Source organism: Megascapheus bottae, chromosome 17 (genome assembly GCF_031878675.1).
Source record: "Megascapheus bottae isolate mThoBot1 chromosome 17, mThoBot2.hap1, whole genome shotgun sequence".
NCBI lineage: Eukaryota > Metazoa > Chordata > Mammalia > Rodentia > Geomyidae > Megascapheus > Megascapheus bottae.
Genome location: NC_143525.1, coordinates 17004351 through 17026341, shown reverse-complemented (window position 1 = coordinate 17026341; position 21991 = coordinate 17004351). Strand labels below are relative to the sequence as shown.

Genomic DNA, 21991 nt, shown 5'->3' with positions numbered 1-21991 from the left:
CCTTTATCGTAGCTAGAATTACAGGTGTGAGCCACCAATGCCCTGGCATCTAGAAGTTTTTAATGCTTGTCTTTTTATATAATTTCACTGAGGACCAGTACCTGAAGCTAATGTTACAGTATAGTCAATCTCATGTAGCCTTTTTGTTCTTTGTTTTTTCTTCTGGGACAGAGCCTGTCTGTGGATTAGACTGGCCTCCAATTGATGATCCTCCTGCTTTTAGCCTTCTAAGTGCTGGAATGTAACCTTTTGGTTTTGTAGCTTATTGTCATGCCTCCATAAGCATGTCTTAGAAGAGCACTTCTTTTATTGTGGTTCCTAACTACCCCTTATAACATACCCTTAACATACTTCTAGATACAGCTTTATGATACACAAGGCAGGAAGAATTGATTTCCATGCTTATTTTCCTTTAATAATGACGTTAGAATATATGAAAGTACTTTGGAATGGAAAACCTGCACATAAATAATTTATAAAGCAAGTGAAATTAGTAGTAGCTGGAGAATTTTGATATAGAGGGCGTAAGTTCCAAGTTACTATTGTCAAGTTGATATAGAGGTGTTGTTACTATTTTCTGTCTTCATCTTACCTAACTTAGACATAAGTCAGCAGGCTTCTTCCATTTTGTAGTCATCTTAAACCAAAATTTCTTTTGATTTTCTCTTGAAAATTTTCTTTTTAGGGGCCACTCAATAGTGAGTCTTCCAACCAGAGCTTGTGCAGCGTGGGGTCCTTGAGTGATAAAGAAGTAGAGGTAAGAAACCACATTAAGGCAAGACTTCTATATTTCTAGTCGGGGTTAAGAGATAAGTACCCTTTTTTGCCTCCCCGGGCATTTAAGTCTATGTCAGTCTTGTGCTGTTTGTATAGCTTTGATGTAGCTTTTATCATTTACTTATTTATTTGTCTTAAGGCTTGAACTCTGGGCCTGGATGCTGTCCTAGAGCTCTTAAGCTCTATGGCTTAAGCTCTAGGGCCTACCACTTTGAGCCACAGCACCACTCTGGTTTTCTGGTAGTTAATTAGAGATAAGAGTCTTCTGGATTTTTGGCTGGCTTTGAACCCATTATCCTCAGCCTCCTGAATAGCTAGAACTACAGGCAGCCATCACTGCCAGGCTTATCATGTTTTGTTTTTTGTTTTTTGGGTTTTTTTTTTTTTTTTGCTAGTCTTGGGGCTTGAACTCAGGGCCTGGGCTCTGTCCCTGAGCCTATAGCTCACCCTGTCCTCTGACTTGTGGTCCCCATGCCTCAGCCTCCCTCGTGTTGATGTTATAGGCCTGTACCATCACACCTTAACATATATATCAGTAAGTCAAAGGTGTAATACTTTAAGCAACTTGCCAAAAATTTAGTAGAATTCTGGACTCTGTGTGTTTTAGTTTTCAGGACTTGTTTGTGTCATGGTTATCTCTTATATATTTATTATTTTATATATGCTCTAGTTTTCCTAATGTGAAGTTTACCAAAATACTAATTGTGACATATGTGATGTTTAACAGACTCCTGAGAAAAAGCAGAATGACCAGCGAAATCGAAAAAGAAAAGCTGAACCATATGAAACTAGCCAAGGTAGTATTTAACATAAATTGAAAATATATCTTTATATATTTAGAATTTTTAATTCACAATAAGTTATTAGCTTATATGCAAGGCTTCCTAATAAATTTTTGTATCTTTCAGCAATATCAGGCAGTTTATAATAGGCTGGCATTTGATATATACTGGATCAAGTGTCAACTGTTTGGAGGCTGTTTTTACTATTTCTTTTTTGGTCTAAGACTTGGGGGAGGACTCAATTGGTACCAGCTAAGGCACACCTCTTAATCCCCTTCCCCTGTTGAATTTCAAGCCATTTTTTCCCTTCATTTTGTTTTGTTTTGTTTTTGCCAGTTCTGGGGCTATAACTCAGGGCCTGGACACTATACTTGGGCTTTCTCAAGGCTAGCACTTTACCACTTGAGCCACAGCACCACTTGTATGTGGTACAGAGGAATTGGACCCAGGGCTTCATGCATGCTGGGCAAGCATTCACACTCTACCACTAGGCCATACTCCTACCTCCTCAAGCCATTTTTTTTTTTAAATCGTAAGATTTTTTTTTCAGATACAAAAGAGAATAGATACATTGATGTTTAAGCATGTCTTAGATTAGATCAGTGATTTGTTTGTAGCCAACATTTTTGAAATTTACATCGCCGCTATTCCATGGCAAGTATTTAGTTTAGCATTGGGGTCCACTGGGATAAATCTATAAAAATGATCATTATAATGCCAATATGTACTGAAACAATAAATGGTTTGGCCCTTCTTACTTCTGTTGTAAGGAACAGAAATTATTATACTTACATTTTGAAAGGAAAATTCTCCCATAGTGACAAAGTCATGTATGTTTGTGAAACAGAATCAACTCTTTAGTTCTGATTAGTATGTTTTGAATCCTCATTCTCATAAATTGAGATTATAGATGAGTTTTGTTCCTCCTATTTTGCATATATTGTTAGTGTATTTGTGAAAGAAAGATTATTTTTGGCTCATTTGTTATAATAGTAAAGGCAATACTTGTTTTATAACAATGTGTGCAGTTATAATGCATTTTGGTTATGATGTTTTACATGTGCATTGTAAAAACTGTACTCACTTTGGTTTCATTTTCAGGGAAAGGCACTCCTAGGGGACATAAAATTAGTGATTACTTTGAGGTAAGTTATATTTTGGGGGAAAAAAAACAATCTAGAGTGAATTTTTAAAAACCTAAATCTGTGTTCATCTGATACATTAGGGTACACTATTTTGCCTTTTGCCCCCTTTTCTTCCCATCTGTATCTCCCAATGCTTCCCCATCTCTTAGTAAGAGGAAACTGCTGCTAACTTGTTAAATTTAAAAGTTTTTATTACGTGTTTTGTTTGTGATGATACAAGAATTCACGAGGTATTTTTTTTCTTGGCCAGATGAAGTTTTGTGTCTTTCAAAGATTAAGGTGGAATGACTTATTCTCTTCTTTTGTCCTCTTCCCTTAGTCCAGAGGAATGTGTGAGAGCTCAGTGACCCATTCTTAGTGCTACTAAAAACAACTAACACCACGGCACCATGCATTTCTGCTATGTGTATTTTGAGGCAAACAGAGAAAACATTCTTCTGCCATTCAAAAACCATGTGTACTTTCAACTTTCTACTCATGTTTTCTATATATCTTGGTGTATTTCTATGTTAGCTCATTCTTAAAAATGTCATTGAAAAGAGCAGAATTTGACTTACATGAGATTTTCTCTCTAGAATAAGATGTTTTGACATAAAAGGGCCATGTATAATTAAGACCTGTTTGTGTATTAATCTTTTACTCTCCTTATCTGAAGCATAGTACTATTTTGAATTATTCATATCCATTTTTCCCTGTTGGCCAGTTTGCTGGGGGAAGCGGGCCAGGAACCAGCCCTGGCAGAAGTGTTCCACCAGTTGCACGATCCTCACCGCAACATTCCTTATCCAATCCCTTACCGGTAAGCATTCACCTGGAGAAATATGACCACTGTTATAGGAGACCAAGAAGCCCAGGAACACTCAAGTAGTTTCTCTTCCATTAATTACCCATGGGGAATGAGGCATGAGGGAAAAAACTTCCTCGTATTCCCTAGGAATAAGTGATTCACTTAACTTAGATTCAAATCTGTATCACCAAGTTAACTTTAGAAAAGTGCTAACCAATTCACTCAGTATATAAATTATCTCTAAGATTATGTAGCTCAGCTGTCAGTCAAGAAAGTGATTCCAGACCAGACAGTAGTTCTTTGTTGGTTTGTGCCTGTTTTAGGGCTTGAACTCAGGGCCTGGGTGCTATCCCTCAGTGCTTGTGCTTAAGGTTAGCATTCTGCCACTTGAGCCACAGCTCCACTTCAGAAGGCTTGTTTTTGGAAATTGTTGTTTGTGGTGAATTGGAGATGAGAGTCTCATGGACTTTCTTGCCTGGGCTAGCTTCAAACCATGATCCTCAGATCTTAGCCTCTTGAGTAGTTAGGATTACAAACAATAATACTTTTTTGGTGTCTCTCCCTACTTCCTCTGCTGGTCCTGAGGCTTGAATTCAGGGCTTGAGCACTGCCCTGAGCTTATTTGCTCAAGGCTAACTAACACTCTACCACTTGAGCTAACTGGAGATAAGAGTCTCCTTTACTTCTCTTCCTAGCAGGCTTGAACTATGATCCTCATAACTCAGCCTCTTGAGTAGATAGGGTTACAGTGTTGGTGGAGAGGTGGGGGGCACATTACTATAGGGTTGTTTTGGTGCTAATTCTGGGGCTTGAACTCAAGACATGGGCTCTATCCCTGAGCTTTTTTGCTCAAGGTTAACATTCTACATGAGTCATAGCTCCACTTCTGGGTTTTCTTATGCTTAATTGGATATAAGAATTTCCTGGGCTTTCTGGCCTTGGCTGGCTTTGAATCTTGATCCTTGAAGATCTTGATCAGTCTTTCGAGTAGCTAGGATTACAGACATGATCCACCAGCATCTGGCTAATAGTGTGTGTGTGTGTGTGTGTGTGTATGTGTGTGAATCCCAGGTTTTGAACTCAGGGCCTTGATGCTGTCTCTGAGCTTCTTTTGCTTAAGGTTAGTACTCTACCACTTGAGCCACATCCCTACTTCTGGCTTTTTTGATAAGAGTCTCACAGATTTTCCTGCCTGGTCTGGCTTTAATGTAATCCTTAGATCTCAGACTCCTGAGTAGCTAGGATTACAGGTTTGAGCCAACAATAGGTTTTTAATTCTTTTGTAACTTACATGTTTCTGAAACCAAATTCTTTCTCTTCCTTTTTACAATTTGGTCACCTCTTGGTATTTGAGTTGACTCCAGAGGTTACATAGGATACAGAAAAGCTAATGCCATACACATTTGGGACTGATTCTTTTCAGTCTTTTAGTGAGACCACAAATTCTTAAAATCATTACACCTCTGTTAGTGGTTTTCAACCAGAGACAGTAACAATATTTTGAGTTATTTTTGTTTTAAAGGTAGGGAATGCAAGGATAGATGCCATGACATCTACTGAGCAGAAGCCAGAGTGCTGGTACATAACCTATGAAGTTAGGACAGTTGCTTTACAAAGAAGAATCATTTGATTCAAATAATTCTGAGATTGGTAATTTCTGAACTACCTAATGTAGGAGTTTGGTTAATTTGTTTTAGTAGCTTTAGATAATTGGTGGATAGTAATACAAACTCCAGCACCATGTCCTTAATACCATGCATGGATAGTGCTGTCACTGGAAGGAAGCTGTCATCTTGGATCTCTGTTTAGGAAAGTTGTTTTTCTTTGCCTTCTTAGCACATTGGATAATATAACTTCCCTTTTTCTGAGTAACTTAAGCTTTTATATTGTTAAGGCACTTAAGACATGTTTCCTTTTCTTCTACTTCTTTATCAAAATATGCTTATATTAGGATGAGTAATTGTTAAAGTACTTACAAAAGTATAAGTTAAACTCTTGAAACAACATTATTTTTTCATTACTGCCATACTTTAGTATTGTTAAATGTATATATCTACTTGCATAGATTGAGGTTTGTGAGATAATGACTGAGGAGGCTATTTTTTCTACTTTGAAATGAAAGTTAGAAAATATTACATGAGACTGCAGAGTATTGGCACAGATAGAATGTCTCAATGTTGTCTCTGTCTTGGGCTTGAACTCAGTCCTGGGCAATATCCCTAAACTTTTTTGCTCAAGGCTAGCATTTTACCACTTGAGTCTCAACTCCACTTCTATTCTTTTGGTGGTCAACTGCAGGTAAGAGCCTCATGGACTTTCCTGCCTTGGCTGGCTTTGAGCTTTGATCTTCTGATCTCAGCCTCCTGAGAGCAGCTGTGATCACAGGCATGAACTAACATTTGTCTCTTGTCTTAAAATCTTTTTTTAAAAGTAGTGTGATATGATTTGTCAATTGAGACATAATTCCTCTTATTGTGTCTTTACAATCCTCCATAGCACCTCTTCAATTCAATTAATAGCCTTGCTGTTTTACTTTCCTGAGAAAATAGAATCAATCAGAAGGGATTTCCACATTCTGTGCTACATTTGCCATGCTGCCTCAGTGGTGGGCAAAGACCATAATGCTGGTAAACTTCCTATATAAAGTCAGAACAGTATCCTAATAACAGTTTCCTAAGGTAGCTATCTTTTTTCTTTCTTTCCTTCCTTTCTTTTCTTTTCTTTGTCTGTCGTGGGACTTGAACTCTGGGACTGGGTGCTTTCCTTGAGCTCTTCAGCTCAACACTATTGCTCTACCCTTTGAGCCACAGCACTACTTATGGTTTTCTGGTGGTTAGTTAGAGATAAGAGTCTCATGAACTTTTTAGTGCCTGGGTTGGCTTTGAACCTCAATCCTTAGATCTCAGCCTCTTAAGTAGCTAGGAGCCACTGTGACCAGCAGCTTATTTTTTAAATAATATCGATGTCTACTTTTTTGAATGAGTGAACTTTTTGCTCTTCACTTGGATTCTGGTAAGTATGTGTCCATTTTTCTTCTTGAGATTGCCACTTTTATTTAATGCACAGTTTATACTTTAACATATTGGTAAAGGGCTCTGCATTGTCTCATACAAAATAACTGCAGATGATTTTTCTATTGTCTAGGAAATCTACTTTTTAGGTAATGAGTTAAACTTCAAAATATATAACCCATCAGAAAATCTCATTTCTCCTTTAAAATATATTGGAATTTATTTTCTAGCTTCCATCATAGACTCCTTTTTTTTTTTTTTTTTGCCAGTCCTGGGCTTGAGTTCAGGGCCTGAGCACTGTTCTTGGACTTTCTCAAGGCTAGAGCTCTACCACTTGAGCCTCAGCACCACTTCCGACTTTTTTGTATGTATGTGGTACCGAGGAATCGAACCCGGGTCTTCGTGCATGCTAGGCAAGCACTTTAACCACTAGGCCAAACTCCAGGCCCCTCCTTTTTTTTTTTTTTTTTTTTTTTTTTTTTGCCATTTTCTGACACATTTCTAGTCTGAGAGGTAAGAAAGTTATGGCTTAACCCTGTCATTCCTCTGCTCAGAATTGCACAGGGGCTTACTACACTGAAGTTGTCACATGGTCTCATAGCTCCTGTCTGACCTGCACTCTGCTTCTCTGACTATTATCCATGTTGTATGTGGCGGTAGCACATGGTCTCTTTGAATACTGTAAAGCACTCTTCTGCTTCAAGGCCTTTGTTGCCTTTCCTTCTTCTGGAAACATTCTTTCCCAGAATTGGCAAACTCTTCAGCAGGTTGTTGCTCAAAAATGACATTAGCATAGTTTATTTCTGGTCAACCTTTGCAGAATGGTACATATTCATGCCTTGATACAGTCTCTAATTTGACCTTAGGTTTTATTTATTTGTTTGTATATTTGTTTGTTTGTTTTTGGTCTGGGGCTTTAACTCCAGGCCGGGTCACTATCCCTGAGCTCTTAAGTTTAAGACTACTGAGCCATAGCACCACTTCACCACTTCTGGTTTTCTCATGGTTAATTGGAGATAAGAGTCTCAAGGACTTTCTAGCCTAGGCTAGCCTTGACTCAAGATCTTCAGATCTCAGCCTCTTTTTTTTGCCAGTCCTGGGCTTGAATCAGGTCCTGAGCATTGTCCTTGGGCTTTCTCAAGGCTAATGCTCTACTACTTGAGCTACAGCACCACTTCCAGCTTTTTCGGTGTATGTGGTTCCAAGGAATTGAACCTAGGGCTACGTGCATGCTAGGCAAACACTCGGCTACTAGGCCATGCTCCAGTTGTGACTTGGGTTCTTAATTTTTCTTAACTTCTCCCCCCCACATAAACACATGCTGATTTGTGAAAAGCAAATGTTGCAGCCCTGTAGACATTCCACTGAGTTCCTTTCCTGCTGACCACCTCTTTCTCCCTTGGGCATAGCCATGGTCCTGACCTGTAACAGCACTGTTGATTGATTGATTTTACTTTGTATTTTGTATGAAAACAATGATGTAGTATGTACTCTTGTGTTTTTGGCTTCCTTCATTGGGCATTCTATGTTGTCTGCTTATTGATGCCATTGTGTATGGTATAATTGTATCCTTTCATTTGCTTTTTCTTTCTTTCTTTTTTTTTTTTTTGCTGATCCTGGTCCTGGGCTCTGTCCCTGAGTCTGTCTATGGTCAGGGTTAGTGTACTACCAGTTTGGCCACAGAATCACTTCTTGCTTTTTTTATATTATATTGATAATATAAGTCTCACAGTATCCTGCCAAGACTGAAATGCTCAGATCTCAGTCTCTTGAGTGGCTAAGATTACAGGATTACAGTGGTGCCCAGCCTAATTTTTTCTTTTTTTTTCTTGGTTGTGGGGCTTGAACTCATGGCCTGGGCAATGTCCCTGAGCTTTTCAGCTCAAGGCTACTGCCCTACCCTTTGAGACACAGCTCAACTTCCGGTTTTCTAGTGGTTAGTTGGAGATAAAAATCCAGTTCTTCGGTGCCTGGACTGGCTTTGACCCTGTGATCCTCAGATCTCAGCCTCCTGAGTAGCTAGGATTACAGGCATGAGCCACCATGCCTGGCCAAGGTCCTAATTTTTTTTTTTTTTTTTTTGCCAGTCCTGGGGCTTGAATTCAGTTCCTGGGCACTGTCCAAGGCTAGCACTCTGCTACTTTAGCTACATAACCATTTCCTGCTTTTTCTGTGTATGTTGTATGGAGGAATTAAACCCAGGGCTTCATGCATACTAGGTGAGCACTCTACCACTAGGCCACATTTCTAGCCCCCTAATTTTTTTTTTTTTCCAGTCCTGGTTTTGAGCTCAGGGCCTGAGCACTATCCTTGGACTTTCTCAAGGCTAGAGCTCTACCACTTGAGCCTCTGCACCATTTCCAGCTTTTTTCTATGTATGTGGTACCAAGGAATCGAACCCGGGTCTTCATGCATGCTATGCAAGCATTCTACCACTAGGCCAAACTCCCGGCCCATCGCCCCCTAATTTTTAAATATAATTCATTGCCCATCTTCTTTCACAAATATGCTAATACTGTGAGCAAAGGTGTCTAGCTTGCTTTTGTTTACTCCTGTTTACAGTGTTTATTATATACAAATGTTCTTAATTGATAACTTTCACTTGACATGTAAGAGATAATGCTCAACCAGGTACTACTGGCTCACACCTGTAATCCTAGCTACTCAGAAGGCTGAGATCTGAGAATTACAGTTTAAAGCCAGCCCTGGCACAAAAGTCCATGAGACTCTTAATGAGACTCTTATCACCAGTTGATCTACAGAAGTGGTGCTGTTGCTCAGGTGGTAGAGGGATAACTTTGAGCTGAAGAGCTCAAGGACAGCACCCAGGCCCAGAGTTCAAGCCCCAGGCCCCCCCCCCCCAAAAAATAAGAAAGATATTGCTCAGTTCAATTTTTCCTTTTTTAGTACCCAAAACAGTGTTTGGTACCCAAAATTGCTCAAAGAGAAATTGGTAGATTAAAAAAAAATGAATTTTTTTTGTAAATGATTGTTTTCCTCTGGTATTTGACCTCAGAGCTTTAAACTGGTTCAGCTTGTTTAGTGAGATACTCTACTACTTGAGCCGTGCCTCTCCTCCAGCCTACTTTTTTGCTGGTTATATGAGAGGTGGAGTCTCATGGATTTGTATTATCTGGCTTGGCCTTGAACGGTGATTCTCTGGATCACAATTTTCTGAGACTAGCTTTCAGGTGTGAGCCACCCATGCCTGTCTTAATAAATGTTTCCCGTGCATGCGTGCGTGCATGTAGGTGTAGGTGGTGGAGCTTGAATTCTACGCCTGGGCATTGTCTTTGAGCAGTTCATCTCAAGGCTAGTGCTCTACCACTTGAGCTACAACACCGCTTCTGGTTTTCTGGTGGCTAATTGGAGCGGAGTCCAGGCTGGCAAATTTTTTGTTGTTATTGTTGTTTTTGGTTGGTTGTGAGGCTTGAACTCTGGGCCTGGGCACTGTCCTTGAGCTCTTCAGCTCAAGGCTATTGCTCTACCACTTGAGCCACAGCACTACTCTTGTACTCTTTTACTATTTGTAAAAGTACAAGAATGTAGCCAGAGTCTGGTGGCTCATGCCTATAATCCTAGCTACTCATGAAACAGATCTGAGGATCACAGTTCGGCTTGAAGCCATCCCAGTCAGGAAAGTCTATGAGACTTTTTTTTTTTGCCAGTCTTGGGCTTGAGCTCAGGGCTTGAGCACTGTCCTTGGACTTTCTCAAGGCTAGCACTCTACCACTTGAGCCTCAGCACCACTTCCAGCTTTTTGCTATGTATGTGGGGTACCGAGGAATCGAACCTGGGTCTTCGTGCATTCTAGGCAAGCACTCTACCACTAGGCCAAACTTCCGGCCCCCCCATGAAGACTTTTATCTCCAGTAAATCACTGAAAACTAGAAGTGGTACTGTGGTTTAAAAGGATAGAGGGCTAGCTTTGAGCAGGCTGAGTTCAAGCCCTATGATCAATTAAATAAAAAGAAAGAAAAAAGTATATAAAGCATGAACATTTTTGTGAATTGGCAAGTTAGTGTCCATAGCTGCCAAGCTCAGATGATTTTTAGGTTCTTAGAAACCAAGAATACATGCAGAAAATGTGGCCCTAAAAGCCTAAAAAGCTGAGTGAGAGTGAAAAGCCCCAGTACTAGCCCAAACAAAACAATTTCTAGAAAACCATTATTATATTAACTCCACGTAATCATTCCATACAAGAGACAAACTCATCAGCATAGTTTTTGTTTCTTTTTCTTTTTTGTCAGTCCTGGGGCTTAAACTCAGGGCATTTGTCCTTAAGCTTGTTTTGTACAAGCATAGCACTCTACCACTAAGCCACATCCCCAGCTCTCAGTATGCTTCTTGCTTGAGTGTACTTCCCCAATTCTCTGAGTATGACTCAGGTGATTACTCCTCTAATTTTGTACTGGTTATGGGGCTTGAACTCAGGGCCTGGGTAGAGCTTCTTTTTGCTCAAGGCTAGTATTCTATCACTTGAGCTACTATTTTGAGTTTTGGCTTTTTGCTGGTTAATTGAAGATACGAATGTCCCAGACTTTCCTGCCCAGGCTGGCTTTAAACCATACCTCTCAGACCTTACTCTAAGTAGCACAGTTTACGAGTGTGAGCCACTGGTGGCTGATCACTTGCTTTTTGTTGTTTTTAGTTTAGTCATCCATGTGTATACGTTTAACATAATGGTTTAGTTGTGCTCTTAATTTGGTTAGTCATAATACTAAATCTTCTGTAAGTTTGGCTAGAGATTTGGTTCAGTGGCAAGAGCACATGCCTTAATATGCTTGATCTTCAGTGCTAGAAGAAAGAAGTAGGGATTAAATAAATAAGCTTTTTATGATTTGATATTTGAGTTTATCTATTTAAAGAGAAGCATATTCATTTCTCTGTGATTGTAGAGTCTTTTTTTTCTCTCTCTCTAATTAAATGCAGATTATAACAGTTTGAGGGCAAGGGCCCTCAGTTGGTAGAGTATCTGCCTAGTGAACACAAGTCCTGAGTGGAATCCCTAGTTACACAAAAGAAAAGGTTTGACAGTGGTTCACATACAAAATCCCCTCCAAAAGAACTGTTAGTGTGGTGGGCAAATGATTATGTGGACCTTTTTTGGATACAGTGTTGTATATTTGTTCTATAATAGTTTTTCTTCTTTCAGTTTATTATTATTATTATTTTGTGTGGATGCTAGTACGGGGCGTGAATTTAGGATCTTGTATTCTTGTTTGCCTTTTTTGCTTACAACTTGTCTTAACACTTGTCATGTGTGCTTAGAGATGTGAGTCTCTGGATTTATCTGCCTATACTGGGTCTGGACCTTTATCCTCAAACTCTAGTCCCCTGAGTAGCTTGGAGCATAACATGTAAGCTATTGTCACCTGGTCCCGGTTGGAGGAATTTTTCTTTTTTTCCTCTGTGCCAGTATTAGGTTTTGAACTTTAGTGCTCCACACTTTTCTTTAGCTTTTTTTGCCCCAGGCTGTCACTACCACTTGAGCCACACCTCCAGTTTCTCCAGTGAATTGTTTTTAGTCAACATCCTAGAAATATTTGTGTACAGTTCTATAGTGAAATGAATTGTTTGGTTTTCTTTTTTTTGCTTTTGATCGGTTGTGGGCTTGAACCACCTTACCCCTGGGCCTGGGTGTTGTCCCCCAGATCTTCAGCTCACCACCCTACCCCTTGAGCCACAGTTCCACTTCCTGCTTTCTTGTGGTTAATTGAAAATAAGAGTCTCAGGTCTTTTGGTCCTTTTGTGCCTGGGGTTGCTTTGAGCACACAGTCCTCAGATCTCAGTCTCCTGAGTAGTTAGGATTACAGGCGTGAGCCTGCTTTACTTCCAGCTTTTTATATGTATGTGGTACCAAGGAATCAAACCCAGGTCTTTGTGCATGGTAGGCAAGCACTCTACCACTAGGCCAGACTTCTGGCCCCTAGTATTTTATTTTTATAACCTTTTAAAATATTTATATTAAACTAGTTGTAAAATGGGGATTTTATTCCAAAGTTAGGTGCTGAATGCAATGTATCTCGATCATTATAACTGTGTTCATCATTCTCTCTAGTCTTTCCCCATCCCATCCCTACCTTCAGGTTATGTAGTTCAGTCTTCCTAATGTACATATTGGATATAATCACTACATTTGTTCTCCCTTCTTCCCTCCGCCTCTGTATAATTACCTCCTCTTATTGCCCCGCCCTCCTGCCATGTTTTAGCTTCCCTGCTATTCATTGTGCTAAACACTTTTGTTCAAAGGAGTTAAACTTTTGGACTTCTTCCCTAAGTATACTGTCCTTTAATCAATTTGTGTAGGGCTGGGGATTTGGCCTACTGGTAGAGTGCTTGCCTAGCACATACATAGAGAAGCTGGAAGTGGTACTGTGGCTCAAGTGGCAGAACATTAGCCTTGAGGAAAGCCCAATGAAAGTGCTCAGGCACTGAGTTCAGTCCCCAGGACTGGCAAAAAAAAAAAAAGAAAAAAAGAAAAAAAAAGATTTGTGTGTATAACTATCTTTCTAATCTTTTAACTAGTGAGAAAATACAATACCTTCTTTTACCTTCCATGTGTTCACTACTGTTGCCAAGCATCTTTTCATATACTGGATGGCTTTTTCAATTTCTCTTTTAATTTATATTTTTGGCATCTTTCTCTGTTCCAGTATTTGTTACGCTAGTGTTGGTAGGAGCACTTTATTAAGATTACTAACTCTTTGTAAATAATTTTCCTGTTTGTAGTCCCATAACTTCCTGTTGAATTTTCCATTCATAAGTAAAAATATTTAAAGAATGATCAGATTTTCCTTTATGGGCATTTTGTTATTTATACATGTTCTTACATGGTTTACAAATATGCACACACATTTTGCATTGCTGGAGATCAAACTCTTGACCTTGTGCATGTTAGGTGAGTTCTATATCCTCAGCTGGGGTGTGTGTGTGTGTGTGTGTGTGTGTGTGTAAATATATATATATATTTAGATAAAATTTTATTTTTATTACTAAGATGTTGTACAGATGGGTTACCATTTTGGTTTATGTTTTTTTTGCTTTTTTTTTTTTTGCCAGTCCTGGGCTTAAGTTCTGAGCACTGTCCTTGGATTTTTCTCAAGGCTAGAACTCTACCACTTGAGCCTCAGCACCACTTCTGGCTTTTCTCCATGTATGTGGTGCCAAGGAATCAAACCCGGGTCTTCGTGTGTACTAGGCAAGCACTCTACCACAAGGCCAAACTCTGGGCCCCTTGGTTTATGTTTTTAATGTAATTTTTTTTCCCCCCCAGTCTTTGGGCTTGGACTCAGGGCCTGAGCACTGTCCTTGGGCTTTCCTCAAGGCTAGCACTCTACTACTAGGCCATGCTCTCGGCCCCTAATATAAATGTTCAAAAGGCCTTCACAACTATGTGCCAGTACCTCATGCTTATTACTCTAGCTACTTTTGAACATAACGGGAGCTTCCAAGTTTGAGGCCAACCTGGAAGAAAGGTTCTAGAGACTTCTTTCAACCAAAAGCTGGGGTTGAGAGGCCAAGATTGAGAGGATTTTGGTTCGAGGATAGTCTGTACAGAGAAGTCTTGAGAGACTTCATCTGTCCCCTTTCCTTCTCTCCCTTCTTGGCAATAATGAGGTTAAAACTCAGGGCCTTGTACTTCCCTCCCCTCCCTCATATTTTCTCCCCTTATCACCCGGGCTAAGAAACTACAATAATGTTGAATATGGCCAGGTATGATGGCACACACTTATAATCACAGCATGTAGGAGACTGAGACAGGAGAGTTTTTAGTTTAAGGCATCGGTACTACATAGCTAAACTTCATCTTAAGACAACAACAGGGACCAGAAGCATAACCTAGTGGTAGGGTCTTGCCTAGCATGCACAAAGCCCTGGGTTTGATTGCTCAGTAACACATTCACAGAAAAAAGCTGTGGCTCAAGTGGTAGAGTGCTAGCCTTAAGAAAGCCCAAGGACAGTGTCTAGGCTCTTGAGTTCAAGCCCCAGGACTGGCAAACAAACAAACAAAAAACCCCAACAGTAAACAGTAACAAAAAGAAAACTGAATGTATGGACTGTTTGATTCCTACTTTAACTTCTTGTTTTGATTCTTTTATTGGTGGAGGTAGAAGCTGAACTCAGGTCCTTAGGCTTGTTAGGCATGGTTTGAGAGTCATGCTCCATCTTGTTTTACTTTTTTTTTTTTGAAAGTCTGACTCTGTGCAGTGTGACCTGACAATCATGATTTTTCTAGGATTTTTTTCTTCCTGTATTTGGATTGTCATTGCACTAAGCTGTCTTTTTTTTTTTTTTTTTTTTTTGCCAGTCCTGGGCTTGAGCTCAGGGCCTGAGCACTGTCCTTGGACTTTCTCAAGGCTAGAGCTCTACCACTTGAGCCTCAGCACCACTTCTGGCTTTTTTCTATATGTGGTACCGAGGAATCGAACCCTGGTCTTCATGCATGCTAGGCAAGCACTTTAACCACTAGGCCAAACTCCCGGCCCCTGTCTTTTTTTTTTTTTTTTTGGCCGGTTGTGGGGCATGAACTCTGGTCCTGAGCACTGTCCCTAAGCTCTTGAGCTCAAGGCTACCACCCTACTCATAGAGCCATAACACCACTTCCAGTTTTCTGGTGGTTAATTGGAGATAAGAGTCTTATAGACTTTCTTGCCTTGGCTGGCTTTGAACCACGATCCTCAGATCTCAGCCTCCTGAGTAGCTAGGATTACAGGTGTGGCGTGTACTACCTGTTGCCTGGTTGCTTTTTTTTTTTTTTTTTTTTTTTAAAGCTTTTTTTGGTTGAGGTGGTGTCTTCTGAACTTTTTTTTTCCAGGCTGGCCTCAAGCTTTGATCCTATCTAGGAAGGATCCTCCTAGGATTTCAGCCCCTGGCTATATCAATTTTTTTTTTGAAAGAAAATACTTTGAATCATTAAATTGGAGTTTTAAAAGATGGCCAAAAAGGTACTATAGTCTGGTTCAAAGACATAAATCATAATTTTTCTCTAACATTAATGTTGGATTAGATTTGGTGATTTTGCTTATGATGAACTATCCTTGCATTTTCGAAGAAATTTCCTAATTGTGTTTATTCTTTTAATTCACTGTGCTTGTTTTGTTTATATTTATTGTAGATTTTGTTTTTATACAGAAGGTTTGGTATATTGCAAATCGAATTGAAAGTGACATGGTCTATCTAGAAAAGCATGGACAATTGGTTGTCTTAATTCTTTATTTATTTGCAGGATTGAATAAATTATCTTGTCTGGGAAAGAGTATTATGAAGTAGATTATTGAACTCAACAAAGAATTCTATAAATTCAGAATTACATGAATACCGAGAATCATGAGAATGGGATTGAATTATTTCCTCAGTTTTATAGTGACATAATTGACAATATTGTTGAGTTTTCTTTCTGTAGGCTTTTTGTAAATCATACATCTTGTGGTCTGTAGCTGTGTGGTTCCATATTTTGGTTGTATTACTTTCTCATGTAAGATATTCCTTTACTGTTTTCCAGCGGCGAGTAGAGCAGCCCCTGTATGGCTTAGATGGCAGTGCAGCGAAGGAGGCCTCAGAGGAGCAGTCTGCCCTGCCAACCCTCATGTCAGTGATGCTAGCAAAACCTCGGCTGGACACGGAGCAACTAGCGCAAAGGGGAGCTGGCCTCTGCTTCACTTTTGTTTCTGTAAGTGTAACACTATATATATATTTATTTATTAAAGAATTTATTAACATAGATTTTTACATCCTATTTCAAATGACAAGTTTAACTAACAAGTGAACACTATATTTTTATCCTAATGCTTCTTGTCTTCAAGCTTCTTGACGAAGGCGTATTAGTTATTTTAATAGAGATTATATTTTCTATTCTATGTCAAGCCTAAAAGTTCTTTCAGTCACTTGAAACTCTGAGGAGAGACTGCTTTGTCCAAATTAAGCTCACAGTGGAGAAATAAAGAATACTTAGGTTAATGAAGAAGAAAAAGTACAGATTAAGGAGCTGGGAGTGTGGCCTAGTGGTAGAGTGCTTGCCTAGCATGCCCAAAGTCCTGGATTTGATTCCTCAGCACCACATACACAGGAAAAGCTGGAAGTAGTGCTGTGGCTCAAGTGTGACAAAGCACTAACCTTGAGCAAAATGTATCCAAAGACAGTGCCCAGGCCCTGAGTTCAAGCCCCAGGATTGGAAAAAAAAAAAAAAAGTGCAGATTAAATTCCATTGTAAACAAAACGTTTGTATAATTAAAAATAAAATCTCCAAATTTTATCTATCAACTGATGTTCAAATTGGTATCATGTAATAGGTAGGTAGGTTCTACAGAGGTCATTTTTCCTGTGTGGTTTGTAGGTCATCTACATACTTGCTTTCCCACTCCTTTGGAGTATTTAATATAGTTAGTTTTTCAGGAATAGTTGACGATTTTCCTTTTCTCTCTTTTAAAAGAACATGTATTAGGTATTGTAAAAGCTTGGCTCCAGCCTGGCGTGGTGGCTCATGTCTATAATCCTAGCTGCTCAGCAGGCTGAGATCTGAGGATCATAGTTCAAAGCCAGCTTAGGCACTAAAGTCCATGAAACTCCTATCTTCAATTAACCAATAGAAAACAGGAAGTGGCGCTGTGGTTCAAAGGGTAGGGTGGTAGCCTTGAGCTGAAGAGCTCAGGGACCCAAAAAAAAAAAAAAAAGCCTGGTCCTAGAGGTAGATGCTTGTTAGCATGCATGAAGCCCTGAATTTGATTCCTTGGTTCCACCTACACAGAAGGAGCCGGAAGTGTTGCTGTGGCTCAGGTGGCAAAGCACTAGCCTTGAGAAAGCCCAATGACAGTGCTCAGGCCCTGAGTTCAAGCCCCAAGACTGGTATTAACAAAAAAAGCTTGCCAAGTTACAATGCAATTTGAATTATTTTCTGTATCCTACCAAGTATCTATTTTTGTCCATAGTGCTATAGGGGAATTACTGTTCTCTTCTCCAGTTATAAGTCAGATTTCCTCTTTGCTCAGTAGATTATTCTACATTTGAAAAGATAGTAAAAATGGTGGGTATATTGAGGCAAGAAAATAAGAATATAATTTAGCAGGGAAGGAAATAATCATGTATTATTATTATTGTTGTTGTTGTTGCCGTTGTTGCCAGTACTGGGGTTCGAACTCGGCCTGGGCACTGTCCTTGGACTTTCTGAAGGCTACTGATCTGCCACATGAGCCACAGCACCACTTCCGGCCTTTTCTATGTATGTGGTACCAAGGAATCAAACCTAGGTCTTTATGGATGCTAGGAAAGCACTCTACCACTAGGCCAAACTCCCAGCCCCATTGTGTATTATTTGAAATGTTTTATATATATATATATATATATATATATATATATATATATATATATATTTACCTCAAGGAACAGATATGACTTTTGACAAGATGTATAAAATTGTTTAGTAATTCAAGGAATGGGAAAATTTCCTGTGTAAATATAGTAATGTTTTGAGCACATAAAAATTAGAAATAGAGTTTCCTACCTCGTCTGGCTTTGAACTGGGATCCCCAGATCTCAGTTTCGTGACTACCTAAGATTACAGATGGGGGCCATCAGTGCTTGGCAATGCACAGGATTTTGATTACCAAACTCTGTCCCCTAATGTAAACCTTCCATACAAGGCCTGGGTTTGTGGGCTTAGTGTGGGTGTGTACATGAAGGATCATGCACTGAAGTCCTGTCATCTAGAATACTCAGGCTTTAGGAGGAGTTGTAGATGCTCTGGTAAGATTCTTTCTCTCAGGACAGAGAAGAATAATAAGGTTTATATGTGAAGAAGAAATGTGTAAAGATTTAAGACAAAGGCCTAAATACTTTGATAAGTGTTTTCTCCCTTTTCCTCCCCCTCCTCCTCATCCTCCTTCTCTTCCTCCTCTTCCTCTTCCTCCTTTTTTCTAGTCAAGGATATAAACTTAATAATACAGTGAAAGAAAAAAAGTAAAAGCATTATTAACTTTAATATACAGCAGTAAAGATAAATATTTTCCAACAAATCAGAGATAATTTTCAACCTAGTACTATAAAAGTATATATATATATATATATATGTTTAAATTATTTATTTTTTTATTTTTTTATGTCTTGGGCTTGAATTTAGGGCCTGAGTACTGGCCTTGGGCTTTATCGAGGCTAGAGCTCTATCACTTGAGCCATAGCTCCATTTCTGGCTTTTTCTATGTATGTGGTACCGCTGGCAAACACTTTACCATTAGGCCAAACTCCTGGCCCCATAAATAAGTAATTTTTAAAGGAGTGTACTGGTTCTCACTTCTAACTCTGTAACCTTCCCACCTCAATAATAAGCAGTTACCTAGAAAATAAGCAGTAAAACACTTTAAGAAAAGTCAAATAATATGAATACATAAATGCAGAATAAAACAATTTTACCAATTTAATTGACCAAGGATTCAATAATTCTCATGGAAGTTCAAGACATACACAATTTTATACTGACTAGAAATTAGAAGTAATAGTAATTTGGACAAGCTAGTAATATATTTTCATGTTAAATTTATGTATCTTTAGTCCAGATTCTGTTTCTATGGAACTAAAGTATTTATTTTTGTCGGTTGCGGGGCTTGAACCTCTGGGCCTGGGCGCTGTCTGCGAGCTCTTCAACTCAAGGTTATCACCCTACCCTTTGAACCACATGCCACTCCCAGTTTTCTAGTGGTTAACTGAAGATAAGAGTCTCACAGATTTTAGATTTTAGTGCCTAGGCTGGCTTTGAATGGTGATCCTCCAATCTCAGCCTCCTGAATAGCTAGGATTATATATGAGAGCCACCTCCCAGACTTCTAATCTTTTGTGTTGTGGGTTTTTTTTGTTGTTGCTTTGTTTTTTGCCAGTCCTGGGGCTTGAACTCAGGCCCTGGGCACTGTCCTTGGGCTTTCATCAAGACTAGTGCTCTACCACTTGAGCCACAGCACCACTTCCAGCTTTTTTCTACGTATGTGGTACCAAGGAATCAAACCTGGGTCTTTGTGCATGCTAGGCAAGCACTCTACCATTAGGCCAAACTCCCAGTCCTCTTTTGTGTTTCTAATCTATAAACATTGGAATGTCCTAGGGCTCAGCCTTCAGATTTCTTTATCCTTCTTCATTTTCTGCTTAATCTTATCAAGTTATTTGGGTTTTTTTGTTGCTGTTGTTTTGTTTTGTTTTGTTTTTGTTAGTTCTGGGCTTGAGCTCTGGGCCTGAACACTGTCCTTGGACTTTCTCAAAGCTAGAGCTCTACCCCTTAAGCCTCTGGCTTTTTTTCTATGTATGTGGTACTGAGGAATCAAACCCAGGTCTTTGTGTATGCTAGGCAAACACTCTACCACTAGGCCAAACTCATGGTCCTCAAGTTATTTGTTTATTAAAACTTATCACCTTTATTCACTGGATAGCCACATTTGTATCTCTAATTAAGTTCCTACCTTGAATTTCAGACCTGTATTGTCTAGTACTTCCAGTCATCTCCCTTTTCCATCCAACGAGCAATTGGGTTTAAAGTGTCCACAGCAACTCTTCTTTCTGTGTCTAAACTTAAAATGATTTTCTTTTACAGCTTTCTACATCTCAGTAACTGAACTCTTCTGTTCTAGACTAAAATCCTTGGAGTTATTTTTGTCTCTTTGTATGTACTTCAAATCTAGAAACATCAGGAAGGTTTTATCTGATATTCAGAATTATATTACTTTGGCTAGGAGCATGGGCCAGTGGTAGAATACTTGCCTAGCATGCACGAAACTCTGGGTTTGATTCCTGGTACCACATACACAGAAAAAGCTGGAAGTGGTGCTATGGCTCAGGTGGTAGAGCACTAGCCTTGAGAACCTACAAGGACAGTGCCCAGGCCCTGAGTTCAAACCCCACGAGTAACTAAACCAAACCAAACCAAGCAACACATTACTTTTTAATTCTTTTCAGATGTTATTCTATTCTTACCCATTGTCTTCTACTAAGATGTTGGGTTCCTGATTTTTTTTTCCCCACATTTGTTTCTTTTTATTTTTTTTCTCAACCAAACACAGTGATCCTATTGAAATTGAAATGTTAAGTTCCATCTTGTCTGATTCCTGTTGAAAAATCTCCCAAATGGCTCTATATAACGTATGCCCTCTGCTCCCACGTTCATTATTATGTCCCTTGTTGTGTTCTGTTCACACTGGCCGCCTTATTTCTTCAGATACTACCAGGCATGTTTTTAACCTCAGAGCCTTTATAGTTAAGGTTACTGTAACATTCTTTTAGACATCAGCATGCCCCCATTCCTTATTAGAGATGCCCCACCCTGGCATACTGTATTATGTAGCAACCCTCCCCGCTTCCTCTACCTATTATTTAGCTTAGATCTTGCTTTGCTTTTCCTCCTTAAGTTTATCACTAGCTGGCAGGTTTCTGTGTACTCAGTCTAACTTTTCCCACTGGCTTACTAGCTTATCAGCTCTAGGACTTTGTTCAGCTCTGTATCTTCAGTGTCCTGTAGGATTTGCTTCAATAGTCACCAAGTGCAATTATATGTTGCATAAATTAATAAAGGCAGCTGGATGTCAGTGGCTCATACCTGTAATTTTACCTACTTAGGAGGCTGAGATCTAAGGATCAGAGTTCGAAATTAGCCCAGGCAAGAAAAGCCTTGAGACTTTTATGTCTAATTAACCAGCAAAAAGCAAGCAAAAAAAGCTCAGGAACAGTACCTCGGCCCTGAGTCAAGCCTTAGGACTGCCATGTGCATGCACGCGAGTGCGCGCACACACACACATACACACACACACACGGAATACTTCAAAAAAGTGTTTGGTTAAATAAATTACAATTGAATAATAGAAATTATAGCTGAATAGTAGAAAGCTATATAACTGACAAAAGAGGTGAATATTGTACATTGACAATGAAAGATCTGTAAATTTTTATTTATTTATTTATTTATTTATTTATTTATTTATTTATTTATTTTGCCAGTCCTAGGCTTGAGCTCAGGGCCTGAATACTGTCCTTGGGCTTCTTGGGCTTTCTCAAGGATAGAGCTCTACCACTTGAGTCACAGCTCCATTTCCAGCTTTTTTTTCTATGTATGTGGTACTGAGGAATCGAACCTGGGTCTTCATGTTTGCTAGGCAAGCACCCTACCACTAGGCCAAACTCCCGTCCCCAAATATCTGCAAATTTATATTGATTAAAAAGTAGGTTATGGCTGGGAGTTAGGCCCAGTGGTAGAATGCTTGCACAATTGTTTGGTACCATATTCATAGAAAAAGCCAGAAGTGGTGTGTAGCGTGCTAGCCTTGAGAAAGCCCAAGGGCAGTGGTCAGGCCCTTTTTTCCCCCCTCCGTTGTGGATGCTGTCCTTGAGCTTTTTTGCTCATGTCTAGTACTCTACCATCTTGAGACACAGTTCCACTTCTGATTAGAGATAAGTCTTAGGACTTTCTTACCTGGGCTGCCTTTGTTGTTATTGTTGTTTGTAGGGCTTGAACTCTGGGCT

At 39.5% G+C, this 21991-nt stretch overlaps 1 protein-coding gene across 3 annotated transcripts in view; it reads left to right on the top strand.

Moving 5' to 3' along the window:
- Nucleotides 1-21991, top strand: part of Tlk2 (tousled like kinase 2) — a 107294-nt gene that overhangs the window by 27702 nt on the left and 57601 nt on the right. For 2 of the 3 annotated variants that reach the window (XM_090349984.1, XM_090349983.1), the window contains exons 3-7: nucleotides 686-757; nucleotides 1505-1574; nucleotides 2661-2704; nucleotides 3408-3503; nucleotides 16008-16175. In XM_090349984.1, coding sequence (XP_090206110.1) covers nucleotides 686-757; nucleotides 1505-1574; nucleotides 2661-2704; nucleotides 3408-3503; nucleotides 16008-16175 — 450 coding nt within the window. The remainder of the gene's footprint in view (nucleotides 1-685; nucleotides 758-1504; nucleotides 1575-2660; nucleotides 2705-3407; nucleotides 3504-16007; nucleotides 16176-21991) is intronic. The other variant, XM_090349985.1, reaches the window with a different exon arrangement.